This window comes from Ctenopharyngodon idella, chromosome 22 (assembly GCF_019924925.1).
Source record: "Ctenopharyngodon idella isolate HZGC_01 chromosome 22, HZGC01, whole genome shotgun sequence".
In the NCBI taxonomy this organism is placed as follows: Eukaryota; Metazoa; Chordata; class Actinopteri; order Cypriniformes; family Xenocyprididae; genus Ctenopharyngodon; species Ctenopharyngodon idella.
Genome location: NC_067241.1, coordinates 29,130,372 through 29,147,622, shown reverse-complemented (window position 1 = coordinate 29,147,622; position 17,251 = coordinate 29,130,372). Strand labels below are relative to the sequence as shown.

The following is a 17,251-nucleotide window of genomic DNA, read 5'->3' as shown; positions in this document are numbered from 1 at the left end:
TCCTCCGCTGTCAGATATCTCAGACATGGATCAGCAAAAAGCTTGAAACGCTCCTCAGACATTGTTATTCTTACCTTGTAGACTATAGATAGCAACAGACAAAACAGTCACTGAAGACGAAAAAAGGACGACATGTTCTCTAGGCGCCCATCTATATCCTGTCTCGACGCACTAGTATGACGTCATAGGCTGTCGCCGGCCAATAGGATTGGCGTGATTCAACTATTGTTTCAGACAGCCATCACACGAGGGCGTTCCCCATAAGCATTTTAGGACGCAGTGTGAGTTCCCTTTCGAAAGGGAAGCAGAGCTCTGCACAGATGTCCTGACTCTTGGCAAAATGCCCATATCATCCATACCTAAATATGCAAACTGTGACTTTATGGTCACTTTTGGGGTGGCAACTGGGGTAGAAAAGCTCATTTTAGGGTGGCAGCTGCCACCCCGTTCCAGCCTTGTGGCCACCACTAAGAGGGAATTGCTTTTAAGTTATTCATGTGCGTTTTGCGCTTGCTTATATGCTGATGGAATACTTATGTGTAGTGATCGACAGACATATCACCAAGGCCGATATATTGGCCGATATTTGGCCTTTATAAATATCGGCATTGGCTGATAAGTTTTTCTGCTTGGCCGATGTGTTAGACTTTTATTTTGACGACGCTGAGAACGCCAGCTCTGAGAATGTACACATAATTTCCAGTCTCCGTCTTCATTAGTTATGGTCTCCGCTCAACAGTTTTGTCTAATTTGTTACTATATAGAACTGTTAAACAAAGAAAGTAAACTGTATACGAATGTTATATTATTATAGCGTTTGCTTTTATATTATTAGTAAGAGAAAGGCAAACACTATGATAATTTCTCATTTACTGTCAGCATTCAGAAAATATGCATTTATATCTTTTAAACAAATATATAAATATCCAATAAACATTTTCACAAACCTTGCAGACTTAATCAAATCCAGCTGTCATATGAAGTGTGCATTTGTAGCCTGCATGAACGTGTTACTCTGTGCGTGATGGTCAGTCCGTGTGAACTGAATGCGGACAGGAGGAGAGTTCAGCTTCACCAGATATGCACGCTCGACAAACTTTAAACCCTTGATTTCAAACAATGCGGTGCTATATGCAGTTGCCCACTCTGTAAAATTAGTAAAAAAAAAAATAAAAAAAAAAGATTCCCAGTGTGCACAAATTTACCAGATTACTGAATGCCCTGTTGGTTACAGTGTTTATTCAGTGTATTTTATACCTTTTTATTCATATTTTTCAATCAATTTCTTTATTTGTGAAAAATACTGTAATATGATTACCATCTAAAGTAAGTCTGTTTAATTTAATTTAAATTCACTTTCAAATGATTTATTTGTAATTTAAATATTAATTTAAATAAATATAAAGTATATCAGCTTCATATCGGCCATCGGCAACCCTGCTTTCTAAGATATTGGCATTGGTCATCAATACAACAATATCGGTCGACCACTACTTATGTGATGAACTGGGCAGAGTAAATGGAGTAATGTCTTATTGTGTGTCAATTGGAGTGTTGTTTTGAGTTTGGGGAACAGATGTTGATTAATTGAATATGGAAAACTCACTGTGTGCAAATGAATTGGTGTTGTCCCATGTTCCCTCTGCCATGATCCCGGTCTGTGTTCCTCTGTCTTGATTTTGTGTTTATGGACTCTTGTTTTGAAGTGTGCTCTGTTCCCTATTGTTTCTGTGTTTAATTCCTTCTTCAGTGCCCTATGCCACCCTGTCTGTTGCCATAGTTACCCTGATTAGTTGTCATAGTGATTCATTAGCTCAAACCTCTCCTTGTTAGCCTTGTTCAGTGTCAGTCGATGTTTCTCTGTAGAGCTCCTCGCTCCTTGAGCTCCAGTGGCCACGGAGCGTGATCCACCACTAATTCCACCGTTTCCAAGTTTTGTTATCAAAATCCTTTACTCGCAGCACTTCCAAGTCCAAGGGTCTCAACTCATTCTAGTCCAGTGATTCCAAGTCCAATGTCCCATCCCGTCATGGACGCCGCACCAGAGCCTGTTCACATCATGGCCACCGTACCAGAGGCTGTTTACAAGATGGCCACCATGCCAGAGTCTTCAGCGAACATGGCCGCCACGCTAGAGTCTCCAGTCATCATGAACATTGCACCTGAAGCTATCAAGGTGATTCCTATGAGTTTGAGACTGGCTTCCAGTTTGGAGGACACACTGCTAACGTCAGTGCAAGCAACTGGCATCTCTGCAGTGAGGTCAAGTGTCGAATACACTCCGTGTTACGACAATGGCCATTTTGTGTTTGGGCTGCATAATGCTCTTCTGCCCAGGAGTCTGCTCCAGAGCTCGCTCCAGCCTATGAATCTTCTCTAGAGCCCACTTCAGCTCATGAGTCTTCTCCAGAGCCTGCTCCAGCCCATGATGCCACTCCAGAGTCCACTCCTGCCCCAGAGCTCAGCCATGTGTTTCTTCTAGCCTATGAACTTCCTGTTTGCTCTAATGTGACCACAAAGGTTGTCCCCGAGTTTCCTGTCTGCCCTGATGTGACCAAGGAGGTCGTCCCTGAGTTTCTTGTCTTCTTTGATAAGACCACAGAGGTCATCCCTGAGATTTCAGCCTGCTTCGACACAACCACAGAGGTCATTTATGAACTGCCTGTCTGCCCTGAAATGACCACAGAGGTTGACCTGGAACACCCTGCCGGTCCCGTTATGACCATGGAGGACGCCCTTGAGCTCCCTGACCATTTAGACATGGCCTCTTAGGCCAATCCTAACCCCTCTGTGCTTTGTTTCAGTTTCACCTGATCAGCCATGGTGGTCATCAGCCCCACCTGCTCCACAGTGGTGGTCGACGTCTGATATGCCGTGGGGTTCTTCAGTCCCATCAACTCAGTTGTGGCTGTCTTCTGCTCCGCCGTGGGGATTTTCAAGCCTGTCTACTAGGCTATGATGGTCTTCTGCTCCTCCGTGGGGGTCTTCAGGACCATGTATTCTGCTGTGGTGGTCTTCTGCTCCGCTGTGGGGGTCTTCAGCCCTTGCTGCCCAGCTTGCGCCGCCTTGGCTACCTGCCCAGCCTGCACCACCCTGGCCACCTGCCCTGCCTGCTCTGCCTTGGTTTCCTGCTCTTCCTCCGTCCTTTGTTCCTCTTCCATTCCATGGACCTGGCCCCCTACTCTACCCCCTGGTCTCCCTCCACTCTGCCTCCCTACTGGACTTCTCTGACCATATTAGGAGCGTCTGGAAGCTGTTCTTTAGGAGGGGGCTATGTCACGATCACCAGCTGGTGTGCCCTTAAGAGCCACCAGGGGGCACTCCATCACAGACATTTGCAATTCCATCAAAGACTACATTTCCCATGATCCTCTGCCCTGTTTCATCATCACTGATTGTCTACAGCTGTTATTCATTAGCTCTGTCTATAAAAGCCTGGTTCACTCTGTCGTTTATTGTGAGGTTTTGCCTAGTGTTACACTGCATCTCTGAGCATTATTCTTGATTTCATGTACCTTGGTTTTTGGATTCTCTGCCTGTCTCTTGGATTACACTTTTGCCTGTCTTTCCTGCCTTGTTGTTTATTTGGATTGCGTTTTGACCCATTGCCTGCTGTTTTGATTAAGATTCTGGACTGACCTATTAAATGCTGCAATTGGATCTTCACAAAAGTCTCTGAGCATTTTGTAGCACCCTCCCGCTTTTTGTGCCTGTGTTGCAAGTTTTAACTTTTGAATAAAGATTAATACTATTAGGTATAATGATGGGCTGCATGATTTTTTTTTCTTGGTTAAAATAATTCTATTGTATAGGCAGATAACAAGGTTCATTATAATATAGTAGTCAACATTTGAAGTGGATCAAAAAAGTTCATCAAAGTTGTCCTAAGACAAGAACGGGTATTGCATTTTGGTTTTACAACAACTTTGATGAAAGGTCTTGATCCACTTCAAATTTTTTTGCTATTCAGATCTGAAGGACCCAGAAACATCTGATTTGGCCTGTTCATACCAACATGTCCAACATGTGTTTTTGTACGTGATTTGTCTGTTCAGACCAAGGCTTAAAAACAGCAGATGGGCTGAATGAAAATGCAAATTCACACTCCGACAGTAAAGGCTGATTTATACTTCTGTATCAAAACTACAACGTAGGCTATGTGTACCACACATAGCCTATGGCGTAGCCTGGTGAGCACCTCTCCAAAAATGTAACAACGCGTCAATTTTATGCGGACCACAAGTGCTGTGATTGGTCTGCTAGAACCTCTCCCTGCATGTGTAATTGCACGTCAATGCAGACAACGATGCAGAAGTATAAATGAAAACTAACGCATAGCCAACGGTGCAGAGGCTACAGCGTAGGTTTGACGCATAAGTATCAATCAGCTTTAAGGTGGCACTTAAACAAAAGCAGAAATACATACTCCGTTACTCAAAAAACTTTGCAAGTTTCCATTTCTGACACATGTTTGTCACAGAGGAAAAAAAAGTATTGCACACAGTATTTACAAATTCTTCAAAAAGCTGTTCAGTTTTTGGTATTCGCTATGGTGTTTACCAAACGCCACCAAATACAAGAGTACAAGAGAGCAGTTTCTGGATTTTTCCTCTCTTGTAAATTAAATTCCAACAGTAAACTAATGCCTCATTCTATTTCTGATACTTATGCTACTTTCGACAACAGGACTAATGAATTTGGAATGTTTACACTGACCTCCACTGTAGACAGCCTCAAACTGTTGCAGCATGGCACGACAACATATAGGGGCAGTGTAAGAGTGCAAACAAACAAAAAGCTATAAAAATCCCCCCCCCCCCCTTTTTTTTTTTTTTTTTTTTTCTTAGTCACTTGAACCAAATATGTACTTTGAAAGAAAGAAAGAATTCCCATCCCTACTGCAGATTTACTATACTCTAATTTAACAGAGAATGATGAAAGCAACCAACTGGTTAAGAATTATATTTAGTACGTACCTCTGTTCAGCTTGGATGTCCTTGGCCATAGAGAGGGTCTGGATCAGAGGGTACACACAAGAAAATGTAATATTGATCCATCGCTCTCTTGTAATAACACCCATTGGCAAGATAGAATGAATGGAGTTTTGGTAGATGAAATGAGTGCCATTGCTCTGTGAGGACATTAACAAATATCAATCTCATGTCAATTTACTAATTGTCACAGATATTTATAGATTAAAATACATCATCAATAGTAGCACTGGTGAGAAAAAGGTAATGAGCCAAGCATTACTGATAGAGTTGTACCACAGATGTGGCCTTCATTGTCAAAATGAAACAGAACTCTGCCGTCTTCAACAGTCCCTGTGCAGTTGGGATCATTTAGGTGCAGGAACTCAGGAGGAAAGTAAGATTCAAAGAGTTGACAGCGGGAAAGAGATATGGTGCCAGAGCTGCTGGAACAGAACTCTGTGGCATCTGAGCAGAACGTAGAATCAGTAAATTATCTCTTGTATTGGCCTGTACTGCCATTTGTGTTGAACCAAGTTATTTGTAATGCAGTACATGTGCTTCAGCAAACTTACCAAAGTTTTCAGGGTTAGGTCTTTGTCCTTCCAAGCAACCACAGCCATAGCCATCTCTAAAATGGCAAACCTCATTTCCAGTGCAGTTTAAAGTATCACAAACTAAATGAAAAGTGAGAAAAAAAAAAAAAAAAATCAGAATATCATATTAGCTAAGGTAAAACAAGACAGTGGTAAGCTATTAAATCCAGGAAAAAATGCTTGGATCAACTCCCCTCCTATCGCTTCCCCCATAAAAATGTTAATGTGTGTGCAATTTGGTTTTAAGTTGGCATATACTGCACCATAGCATTTTAAAAATGCATTTAGCACATGAAATAAATAATAATGAAATAATAATAATAATAATAATAAATAATAATGAAATAAAAATGACATGATGAACAACAGATTTTGACTACTGAAAAAAGCAGAACAAACTGCAACTGCACTGATTTTTTTTTATACAAACGGAAACTTTCGAAACTATCTCTGTAAACACATGAAACAATTTTCATTTTTTTCTTTTCATTTTCATTTTTTTTTTTTTTTTTTTTTTTGCAATAAAAAACCTGATCAAATTGTAAGTTTTAACATTCAAATTTAAAGGGTTAGTTTACCTAAAAATGATGAAAAAATGAAAAATTCTGTCATTAATTACTCACCCTCATGTCGTCCCAAACCTGTAATATCTTTGTTCATCTTCGGAACACAAATTAAGATAATTTGGATGAAATCCGAGAGCTCTCTTACCCCTCCATAGACAGCAAGGCCCAGAAAGGTAGTAAAGACATTGTTAAAATAGTCCATGTTACAACAATAGTTCAACCTCCATTTTATGAAGTGACGAGAATACTTTTTGTGAGCAGAAAAAAAAAAAAAAAAAGACTATTCAACAATTTCTTCTCTTCCGTGTCATTCTCCTATACTGTTGACATTATATACACAATGCAGGACTTCCAGGTTCTACGTCAGAACGCCGGCTCATTATTGGCCAGCTACTGCATCAGCATCACACGCATACGTCGTGGTGCTCATGTGAACAGCGTCAGCCATTACTGAGCTGGTGTTCTGATGTAGAACCCCGAAGCGCTGCACTGTGTGTACAACATCAATAGTGTAGGAGACTGACAGGGAAGAGAAGAAATTGTTGAATAAAGTCATAATTTTTGTTTGTTTTTTGCACACAAAAATGACTCTCCTTCATAAAATTAAGGTTGAACCACTGTAGTAACATAAACTATTTTAACGATGTCTTTACTACCTTTCTGGGCCTTTAAAGTGGTAATTAAATTTCTGTCTATGGGGACTCTCAGATTTCATCAGAAATATCTTAATTTGTGTTCCGAAGATGAACGAAGATATTACGGGTTTGGAAAGACATGAGGGTGAGTAATTAATGACAGAATTTTCATTTTTGGGTGAACTAACCCTTTAATAATGTACCATTACTTTGTTTTCTCTCAATCAGATACATGTATATAGAACTACTTAAAGGGATAATTCACCCAAAAATGAAAATTCTGTCATTAATTACTCTCCCTCATGTTGTTCCAAACCTGTAATATCTTCGTTCATCTTCGACTTTTGTTCCTCTTCAGAACACAAATGAAGATCTTTTCATGAAATCTGAGAGTCATTTGCTCAGCTGTCTTTGGAGGGACAGAAAGCTTTTTCTTTTCTTTAATCTGTAACTTGAGATGGTCGCCGCCTTGTTTGTTTGTGCTTTAGTTCAGAGAGTCCTGTCAGTTGGATTTATAGGCTACAGCACGTGAATTCATCCATTTGTACTGAAATACATGTGACTGGTTAACTGGGAGAAGAATAGAGTGAGCTTTATAGTTACTTACACAATGTGTATCTGATATGAATAAACGTTGGCAAATTATAGGCTATTTGAATGAATTGTTATTGCTGCTTCCATAGACATCAGTGTATAGTTCATTGGCTGTTGCGTCGCAACACGTGACACCACAGGAGATCGAGTCGGCCGACAGCTCCAGATATTTAACATGCTAGATATTTGTCTGGCGTCAGCGAGGTGTTGGCGACGCGTCAGCGAGCCTCTTTGATGTGACATTGAGTAGTTCACACATAAAGATTGGTGAGCGCCAATCACCCGCTGATTTTCCCCCGATCACAGCCCGACCTGTCGGCGAGCTCGTTAACTTGCAAATCGGGCTTAAATCGGGCTTAAAATCCTGTAGTGTAAACTTGGCATTAAATACGCAGCGTAACACGAGAATGAACCTCATTGGTTCTTGTGGAAGCTCAAACGTACTGCATAACACACGAGAATGAACCTCATTGGCTCTTGCACATCAAGCAAACATGCTTGAGCTTTCGTTTACCACAACTGATGTGTGAGTTGATGAATGTTTGTATGTGAATATAAGCAAATTCAATCTGTTCATCATATAAAGCGATCGTGTCTCTTCAGAAAATTTGTAATAAACCATTCATTAAATGATGACAGAATTTTCATCTTTGGGTGAACTATCCCTTTAAATTATTTCACACCACAACTGGAAAACATACACTATGGCCTGGATTTACAGACTGGGTGGGTTTCGATTAAGCCAGAATTAGGCCTTAGTTCAATTAGGACATCAAAGTAGCTTTTATAAATGTGCCTTAGAAAAAAAAAAAAAAAGAAAAAAGAAAAAAAGAAACGAAAGAAGAAAAAAAAAATTGTGTGTCAGCTCAAGTTGATTTCAGTTAAAACAGCTCTATAATACATTTTAGTCTGGAACTAGGCTTAAGCCTTTTCTGTGAAACCGTGGGAAATGATCAAAAGTATTGGGACACCTGACCATTAGGAAAACATACACTAGTGTTTCTCATCCCTGGTCCTGGAGGACCTCCAACACGTCTTCTCTGTCTGACACACCCATTTCATGTCCTGGAGTTTCTTCTAATGAGCTGATGAGTTGAATCAGGTGTGTTGATAACACTTTATAAGTATACAGTAATAAAGTACTTAACAAACTATTAGTTTATAGTTTATTCATATTTTATATATTGTAGTCTATACATTGTTAATATATTAATAGGCTATACAAATAGTGAGTACTTGTGATTACAGAATCTCAGGAGCAAAACACAGGCAAAAAATAAAAAGCAGAAACAAGAAATAAAAGCATCGCTTATGCACATTGTAGTCTTTGACAAAACTGTGTTTTTTTCAGCTTTTTGTTCAAAATGTTGCTTTTTTATGAAACTTATCCAAATTCAAGTGTTGATAAAGAAGAATGCATGATTAACAGAGGCTCTGTTCATTATTTTGATTCTTTCGATATTCATACAACAAAATATTCTGGGGGCCATGAAAGTTTTGTAAAAATTATCAAAAATGCTGGCGGAGAAAGAACTAAAGAGCACAGATGCAGCAGCTCATTTCCTTTATGACCAACGCAGTCTACCAAGAGCAGCGCATATTAGCGTAGGGTCGTAAACAAGAAGAGCCAATAATTATCAGGTGTGGGTAATCTACTATCAACACAGGTGCAGCAAATTAAAAAAAAACAAGGCTTGGCAAATAAGATGCTCAGATAACATCTTCCTTTAGCATTCCAAATAAATTAACAAGAGTGGAAAAGATTCTCTCCCTTCTACCATGCATGCTCTGTTCTCTGTGTTGGCTCCTCCGAGTCACAACTATTACAGCCATATCAAGAGCAAAAAGGGTTAAGACATGGGCATTGTTTGGGTGTTAAATAATGTTGAAAATACCAGTAAATTGACTACCGCAAACCTTAGTAAATCATGGTGCATGATTTACTTAAATACTCGTGTCCTATAAATTTTGTGTCTGAAAAGGGAAACTCCTTTAAACGCACATGTAATAAGGGTAGCCGCAAAAATAACTATCCATGCGTTTTCTTCACTAATTTTCATTTTATCACTGCCTGTCTTTAGTTTTTTTATTGCCAAAGACAATGCAGACACAGGGAGAACAGGAAAACTCCACACAGTTTGCACAGTTGGCTAAGCCAGGACTTGAACCAGGGAACTTCTTGATATCAGAAAACAGTACTACCCACTGAGCCACTGTGCCACCCTGCAAATAAACATCTCTGCGGTAAATATGGATCATTGGATCATTGTTTTCAATTTTTGTTAACTTTACTGATTAGTATGATATGATATTCCTGGTGCTCTTCACAAATACTGTTACAAAACTATACTTAAAATATGCTGTTTTATCTACTCAGTTTCTCTGTCTCGTTTCTTTAGCCAGTAAAAAGCAAATCCATTTCCACTTGTTCTCAATCAGAAACATTTAAGACACACTAGTACCTATACAGGTATCAACATATCGAGAAAAATGAAAACAAAAGAAATACTGTGCAGGGGCCATACAGAGAATACTAAAAAAATGAATGAAAAGAAATTACATTACCATTGTAAACCTGAAAAACCCAGCGACCATTAACGTTGACGTTGCTATTGGAGGACAATTCAGAGGACGTCAGTAAGGAACAAGTGTATGAGTGCGCAAAGTCCACTGTGCCATAGTGAGCCTGCATAAAAAAAAAAAAAAAAGATATGTAAACTGACAGTTTGTAAACTGATTCTTTTTTAAATTGCAACAACACTTTGTGACTTACTAGCCACTGTTGTCTTGTTTCTGTAATGTTGCCATAATTGAAGAGGATGAAGGAGTGGTAAACATTAGAGAGCAAAACCAATTGAAAAGTAACTACCTACAAAAAACAGACGAACAGCATTCAGAACCTTTCAAAGTAAAATACACAGTACTGGATAATCTATATTGATAGAGTACTGACAATTAAAGATTAGGTCTTACCCCTTCACCAGAGAAGTATGGCACACTGTCCCAGGTAGCCACAAAGGCTGATGTAGTGTTAAAAGGAAGGGGAAGGTTAGGAAAATATTGGTTAAGAGCAGCATTGACTTGAGCCAATACAGCACTGCTTGTATCCTGTCTATAGGAGATAGTTCCTCCACGGCTAATGTCAAGGTGAGTCCATAGAGGAGCAATGATGTCTCTTCCAGAATTCAGAAGGGGGATATAGACAGATAGTTGCTCATTAAAAGTTAGATGGCCATTGTTGTTCACCTAAAATTTAAGAATAAACATTTTTTGTGTGTGTGTATGTTGTAAGGGGAATACGTAATGACTGGATGAAGAGGTAGAATAAGTCACATTTTCTAATAGTTAATTCTGTGAATCAAAAGTGCCCTGAATTTAACAATTACAAAAACTTGTACATTGAGATATCAAAGTATGAATAAAGTAAAGCTAGTACTTTAACCCATTCAAAGAGACTTGTGATTTTAGATGCAAGTAGATTAAAAATATATAAAAACGGCAACTAAAAATGCTTACAAAGATCTGACTGTGTGTGCGTCCAAAATATTTAAAAGGCTGCTGCAATATAATGGCTTGAGAGCTTCCATTATCCAAACGGGGTGTCACTCTTTCTCCATTCCCAAATGGTAGGAAATGAGATGGCACTAGGAAAAATGTAAGTGACAAGGAATCCTTTAGTTCTTCCGACAAACATAAGCTTACAAACAAACACTGCACTGGTTAAAAGTGTCAAAGGGGAATTCAATAAGAAATATAGTTGTAAGCAGCGATGGCAGGCCAAAGCCCAGTGGATATGTGTACCGAGTTTGGTGACTGTAGGTTAAACTAACCCCCTCACTTTTGTCAAAAAGGTGGCGCTGTAGAGCCCCTGCTCCCCGCCCATTTCTAAGGCTTTGCCCATGTCTACTGGATGGCAATATTGATGTGTGTGTCGAGTTTCATGCAATTTGAAGCATGTTAAGAGCCTCAAAAATACCCAAGAATATTATTAAACTTTGACTTGTTGCCATGGCAACAATATTTAAGATATCACACAAACATTCACAGGTCTACATCTGCCATGTTTTGACATTATTCTGATGAAGTTTGAAGCAAATTGGATAAAAGTAAGAGGGTGATCTCAAAGCATTTTGAAAGTGACACACTTCCTGCTGCCAGTTGGTGGCACATCTATGTGATCGGGCTCCTACAACAAACACACAGCTGAAGTTTCATAAAAATCAATCAATGTATGCAGACGTTATAACACATTTCGTGTTTCCCTTTTCTCGCCGTAAATTCATTGCCTCGCCACTGCCAAACCGTTCAAGATATCAAAAATCCGCTGGCAATTTTTCATCATCAATGTCTTGACTTCATGCTGACCAAGTTTGGTGGTGATCGGACTAATCGTCTAGGAGAAGTATATTAAATTCCAGAGCATGCGTTTTTCAAACAACCCATAATAACTGACTTCCTTTTAAGCTGGCGTATAACTTAGAGCACAAAAGTTGTTAGGCCCAATGAGGTCTATATGTGTAGCGAGTTTCATACTAATGCGTGCAAGCGTGTGTGATATATATTGACCAAGTTTTCGAAGCCCATTCAAGGGGGCACTGTCGAGGTAAGGGCCCCAAAAGTGCCCAAATAGTCGGAAAAATAATAATAATAATAATAAATATAGCTGCAAGCAGCGATGGCGGGCCCAAGCCCGGGGGCACCGCCACCCCGTTGGCTTCAGGGCAACTGTGCATGTATTAAGATATCACACATATATTCACAGGATATATGGCCAAGTTTTTGGATCGCATTCAAGGGGGTGCTGTCGAGCCCCCATGCCACGCCCAGGTCCCAGCCTCTGCGGCGTCCTAATGGCTGCAGATTCCAATGCGTGTGCCAATTTTCAAGAGTTTTTGAGCACGTTAAGGCCCCCAAAAAGCCCTGGAAGGTTGAAGAAAAAAAAAAAAAAAAATCCTTAGGAGAACAATAGGCCCCTGCGCCTTAGTGGCTTGGGCCCTAATAATAATAATAATAATAATAATAATAATAGTAATAATAATAATAATAATAATCCTAAAGAAAACAATAGGGCCTTCAGCCCTTTGGGCTTTGGCCCTAATGAATTGTGCTCATTTAAAGTGTTGTCTATTTTTATGTTTCCCATGTGATTTTAGCACCCGACTGACAACAAGAATGAGGTAAATAAGGTAAAGGAGCTAGAGTAATATGGCCACAAAATTACTGCCCATTGGAATTTGCCCAGAACAGTTCACCAGCTCACAGGCTGCTTCTGAGTGCAAGGTTGTGGAGAGTACAGCAGACTACTACAATCTGGCAGATTTTTCTAGGATTGTGTAGTACGACTCGCCCACTGCGATCCGGAACCCGAATTGGCTTTTTAAGAGGCCGAAGGTGCACTCAACCACACGGTGCCAGGTAAAGCTCAATTGTAAGTACGTTTCAGGTTTTGTGCTCAAACACGGCGTACTACAGTGACACACAATTTTAGTGAATTCACCCCCGAGAACCTTGTCGTAACCAATAATACAGCTCGTTGGCTTACAGTTCGGTGAACCATCAACATGGAAAGACCAGCAAGCAGTCACATTGATATTGCTGCTTGACGAGAGTTCTGGGGCGCTGGATGCTGGAATTGTGAAAGAACTGATAGAGTCCACAGTGTAAAAGCCAGCCTGTAGGAGTAAACAAAATACTTTATGTTGTCATTCTATTTAAAAAAAAAAAGAAAAAAGAGGAAAAAAAAACCCTTTTCTGCATTCATGAGCAATTCCTTCTAAATTGTCTATTAGTATTTGTTTTTGTCATTTGTACAGTGCACGGGAAGCAGTAGGCTACTTCACTTACCTGCCAAGGTAGTCCTGTTTCTGCAACATCTCCATAGTAGATCAGGATGAAAGAGCGATGAACATTGTAGGCTAAAACCACTTGGAAAGTGGCCACCTTCAAAAAACACCAGTAGACAGCGTTCAAAACCTTTTAAACAAACCAAGAGGGACCATTCATTGAAAATCAAAGATTATTGTAGGCCTTACCCCTCCACCATTATAGTATGGCACACTGTCCCAGGTAGCGACAAAAGCTGAAGTAGCAGCAAAAGGTATGCTAGGGAAGTATCGCTTAACAGCTGCAGTGGCTTGTGCCAGTACAGCACTGCTTGTATCCTCTCTATAGGAGATAGTTCCTCCACGTCTATTGTCAAGGCGAGTCCAAAGAGGAGCAATGATGTCTCTTCCGGAATCCAGCGAGGGGTTGTAGGCAGACAGCGGCTCGGTAAACGTTAGATGGCCATTGTTGTTCACCTAAATTTTAGGACCACATTTTTCAAAAGGATGTTAAAGAGAGACGTGAAGAAAGGAGAGGTATGTAAATAACTCGTAACTTAATGTTTGCGTGGCGGTGGAACGTGGCGCTTACAAAGATCCGATTGTACGTGCGTCCAAAGTATTTGAAAGGCTGCTGCAGGAAAATGACATCAGAGCTTCCATCATCGGCAGTGGGGTTCACTATTTCTCCATCCCCAGAGGCTAGGAAATTAGTCGGCACTGAGAAAAGGACAGGTGAGAACAAATTATTTAGCTCTGCTGACGAAAAACAAGCCCGTAAATGGTACAGGTTAAGCTTGAGCTTCTGGTTGCATTGGCTTACAGTTCGGTGAGCCATCAACATGGAAGGAGCTGCGACCATTCACATTGATATTGCTGCTGGATGAGAGTTCTGGGGCACTGGTTACTGGAATCGTGAAAGAATTGACAGAGTCCGCCGTGTTGTAACCAGCCTGTAGAAGTACAGTAAATGAATCGTGTTTAGGTCCTCAACCTGTTCCAGATATAACTGTCTTTTGCTAGAATGTAAGGAATGAAGTGAGGCAAGGGCAATTCCTTGTCATTTCTATCATTTGCAAAAACAACAAAGGACCCGTCTCCACTCACCAGCCAAATTTGTTCTGTTTCTGCGATGTCTCCGTAGTTGATGAGGATGAAAGTGCGATGAACGTTGGAGACTAAAACCACTTGGAAAGTAACCACCTTTAAAACACCAACGGACAGCATTCAAAATCTTCACCCTTCACAGGACAACACTAGATCATCGATAAACAACGATTAGATCTTACCCCTCCACCATTAGAGTATGGCACATTGTCCCAGGTAGCAACAAAAGCTGATGAAGCACTAAAGGTTATGTTAGGGAAGTATTGCTTGACAGCCGCAGTGACTTGTGCCAGTACAGCACTGCTTGTATCCTCTCTATAGGAGATAGTTCCTCCACGTCTGTTGTCAAGGCGAGTCCAGAGAGGAGCAATGAAGTCTCTTCCACAGTTCAGAAGGGGGATGGGGTCGGACAGTTGCTCCGTAAATGTCAGAAGGCCATTGTTGTTCACCTAAAATTCAGCACAAAACACGTTCGTGTGTCGTAAGAGGAAATATACCCGAAAGAATGAAGAAGTACAATTAGCCACAATTTCTACCAGTCGATTCTACGAATCGAAAGTCCTCTGAATTTCACAATCACCAAAGCTTGTACATTAAGATCTCAAAGTCTGAACAAAGTAAAGCAAGCAGTTACAGTCGTTTAATTTTAAGAGACTCGTGATTTTAGATGCAAGTAGATGAAAAATGTCAGTAAACATGCAAAACGACAACTAAATAATGCTTACAAAAGTCTGATTGTGCGTGCGTCCAAAATATTTCAAAGGCTGCTGCAACATAATGGCTTCAGAGCTTCCATTATCCAAACGGGGGGTCACCATTTCTCCATTCCCAAATGGCAGGAAATTAGCTGGCACTAGGAAAAATGCAAGTGACAAGGAATCCTTTAGTTCTTCCGACAAACATAAGCTCACAAACAAACACTGCACTGGTTCAACGTGTCAAAGGGGAAGTCACTAAGAATGAATTGTGCTCGTTTATTAGTGTTGTCTATTTTTATGCGTCCCACATGATTTTAGCACCCGACTGACAACAAGAATGATGTAAATAGGGTAATGGAGCTAGAGTATTATGGCCACAAAATTACTGCCCATCGGAATTTACCCAGAGCAGCTCCCCGGTTCGCAGGCTGCTTCTGAGTGCAAGGTCGTGGAGAGTACAGCAGACTACTACAGTCTGGCAGATTTTTCTGAGATTGTGTAGTATGACTCGCCCGCTGCGATCCGGAACCCGGATTGGCTTTTTAAGAGGCCGAAGGTGCACTCAACCACACGGTGCCGGGTAAAGCTCAATTGTAAGTACGTTTCAGGTTTTGTGCTCAAACACGGCGTGCTACAGTGACACACAATTTTAGTGAATTCACCCCCGAGAACCTTGTCGTAACCAATAATACAGCTCGTCGGCTTACAGTTCGGTGAACCATCAACATGGAAAGACCAGCAAGCAGTCACATTGATATTGCTGCTTGACGAGAGTTCTGGGGCGCTGGATGCTGGAATTGTGAAAGAACTGATAGAGTCCACAGTGTAAAAGCCAGCCTGTAGGAGTAAACAAAATACTTTATGTTGTCATTCTATTTAAAAAAAAAAAGAAAAAAGAGGAAAAAAAAACCCTTTTCTGCATTCATGAGCAATTCCTTCTAAATTGTCTATTAGTATTTGTTTTTGTCATTTGTACAGTGCACGGGAAGCAGTAGGCTACTTCACTTACCTGCCAAGGTAGTCCTGTTTCTGCAACATCTCCATAGTAGATCAGGATGAAAGAGCGATGAACATTGTAGGCTAAAACCACTTGGAAAGTGGCCACCTTCAAAAAACACCAGTAGACAGCGTTCAAAACCTTTTAAACAAACCAAGAGGGACCATTCATTGAAAATCAAAGATTATTGTAGGCCTTACCCCTCCACCATTATAGTATGGCACACTGTCCCAGGTAGCGACAAAAGCTGAAGTAGCAGCAAAAGGTATGCTAGGGAAGTATCGCTTAACAGCTGCAGTGGCTTGTGCCAGTACAGCACTGCTTGTATCCTCTCTATAGGAGATAGTTCCTCCACGTCTATTGTCAAGGCGAGTCCAAAGAGGAGCAATGATGTCTCTTCCGGAATCCAGCGAGGGGTTGTAGGCAGACAGCGGCTCGGTAAACGTTAGATGGCCATTGTTGTTCACCTAAATTTTAGGACCACATTTTTCAAAAGGATGTTAAAGAGAGACGTGAAGAAAGGAGAGGTATGTAAATAACTCGTAACTTAATGTTTGCGTGGCGGTGGAACGTGGCGCTTACAAAGATCCGATTGTACGTGCGTCCAAAGTATTTGAAAGGCTGCTGCAGGAAAATGACATCAGAGCTTCCATCATCGGCAGTGGGGTTCACTATTTCTCCATCCCCAGAGGCTAGGAAATTAGTCGGCACTGAGAAAAGGACAGGTGAGAACAAATTATTTAGCTCTGCTGACGAAAAACAAGCCCGTAAATGGTACAGGTTAAGCTTGAGCTTCTGGTTGCATTGGCTTACAGTTCGGTGAGCCATCAACATGGAAGGAGCTGCGACCATTCACATTGATATTGCTGCTGGATGAGAGTTCTGGGGCACTGGTTACTGGAATCGTGAAAGAATTGACAGAGTCCGCCGTGTTGTAACCAGCCTGTAGAAGTACAGTAAATGAATCGTGTTTAGGTCCTCAACCTGTTCCAGATATAACTGTCTTTTGCTAGAATGTAAGGAATGAAGTGAGGCAAGGGCAATTCCTTGTCATTTCTATCATTTGCAAAAACAACAAAGGACCCGTCTCCACTCACCAGCCAAATTTGTTCTGTTTCTGCGATGTCTCCGTAGTTGATGAGGATGAAAGTGCGATGAACGTTGGAGACTAAAACCACTTGGAAAGTAACCACCTTTAAAACACCAACGGACAGCATTCAAAATCTTCACCCTTCACAGGACAACACTAGATCATCGATAAACAAC

At 40.8% G+C, this 17,251-nt stretch overlaps 1 protein-coding gene across 41 annotated transcripts in view; it reads right to left on the bottom strand.

Annotated features, from left to right (window-relative positions):
- Positions 1–17,251, bottom strand: part of LOC127505160 (pancreatic secretory granule membrane major glycoprotein GP2-like) — a 57,834-nt gene that overhangs the window by 28,448 nt on the left and 12,135 nt on the right. For 7 of the 41 annotated variants that reach the window (XM_051880510.1, XM_051880513.1, XM_051880512.1 and 4 more), the window contains exons 3-8: positions 10,878–11,005; positions 10,335–10,607; positions 9,927–10,230; positions 5,546–5,647; positions 5,254–5,438; positions 4,977–5,131 (exon numbers count right to left, since the gene is read on the bottom strand). In XM_051880510.1, coding sequence (XP_051736470.1) covers positions 4,977–5,131; positions 5,254–5,438; positions 5,546–5,647; positions 9,927–10,053 — 569 coding nt within the window. In that variant the 5' untranslated portion in view covers positions 10,054–10,230; positions 10,335–10,607; positions 10,878–11,005. The other 34 variants (XR_007927607.1, XR_007927606.1, XR_007927605.1 and 31 more) reach the window with 23 other exon arrangements.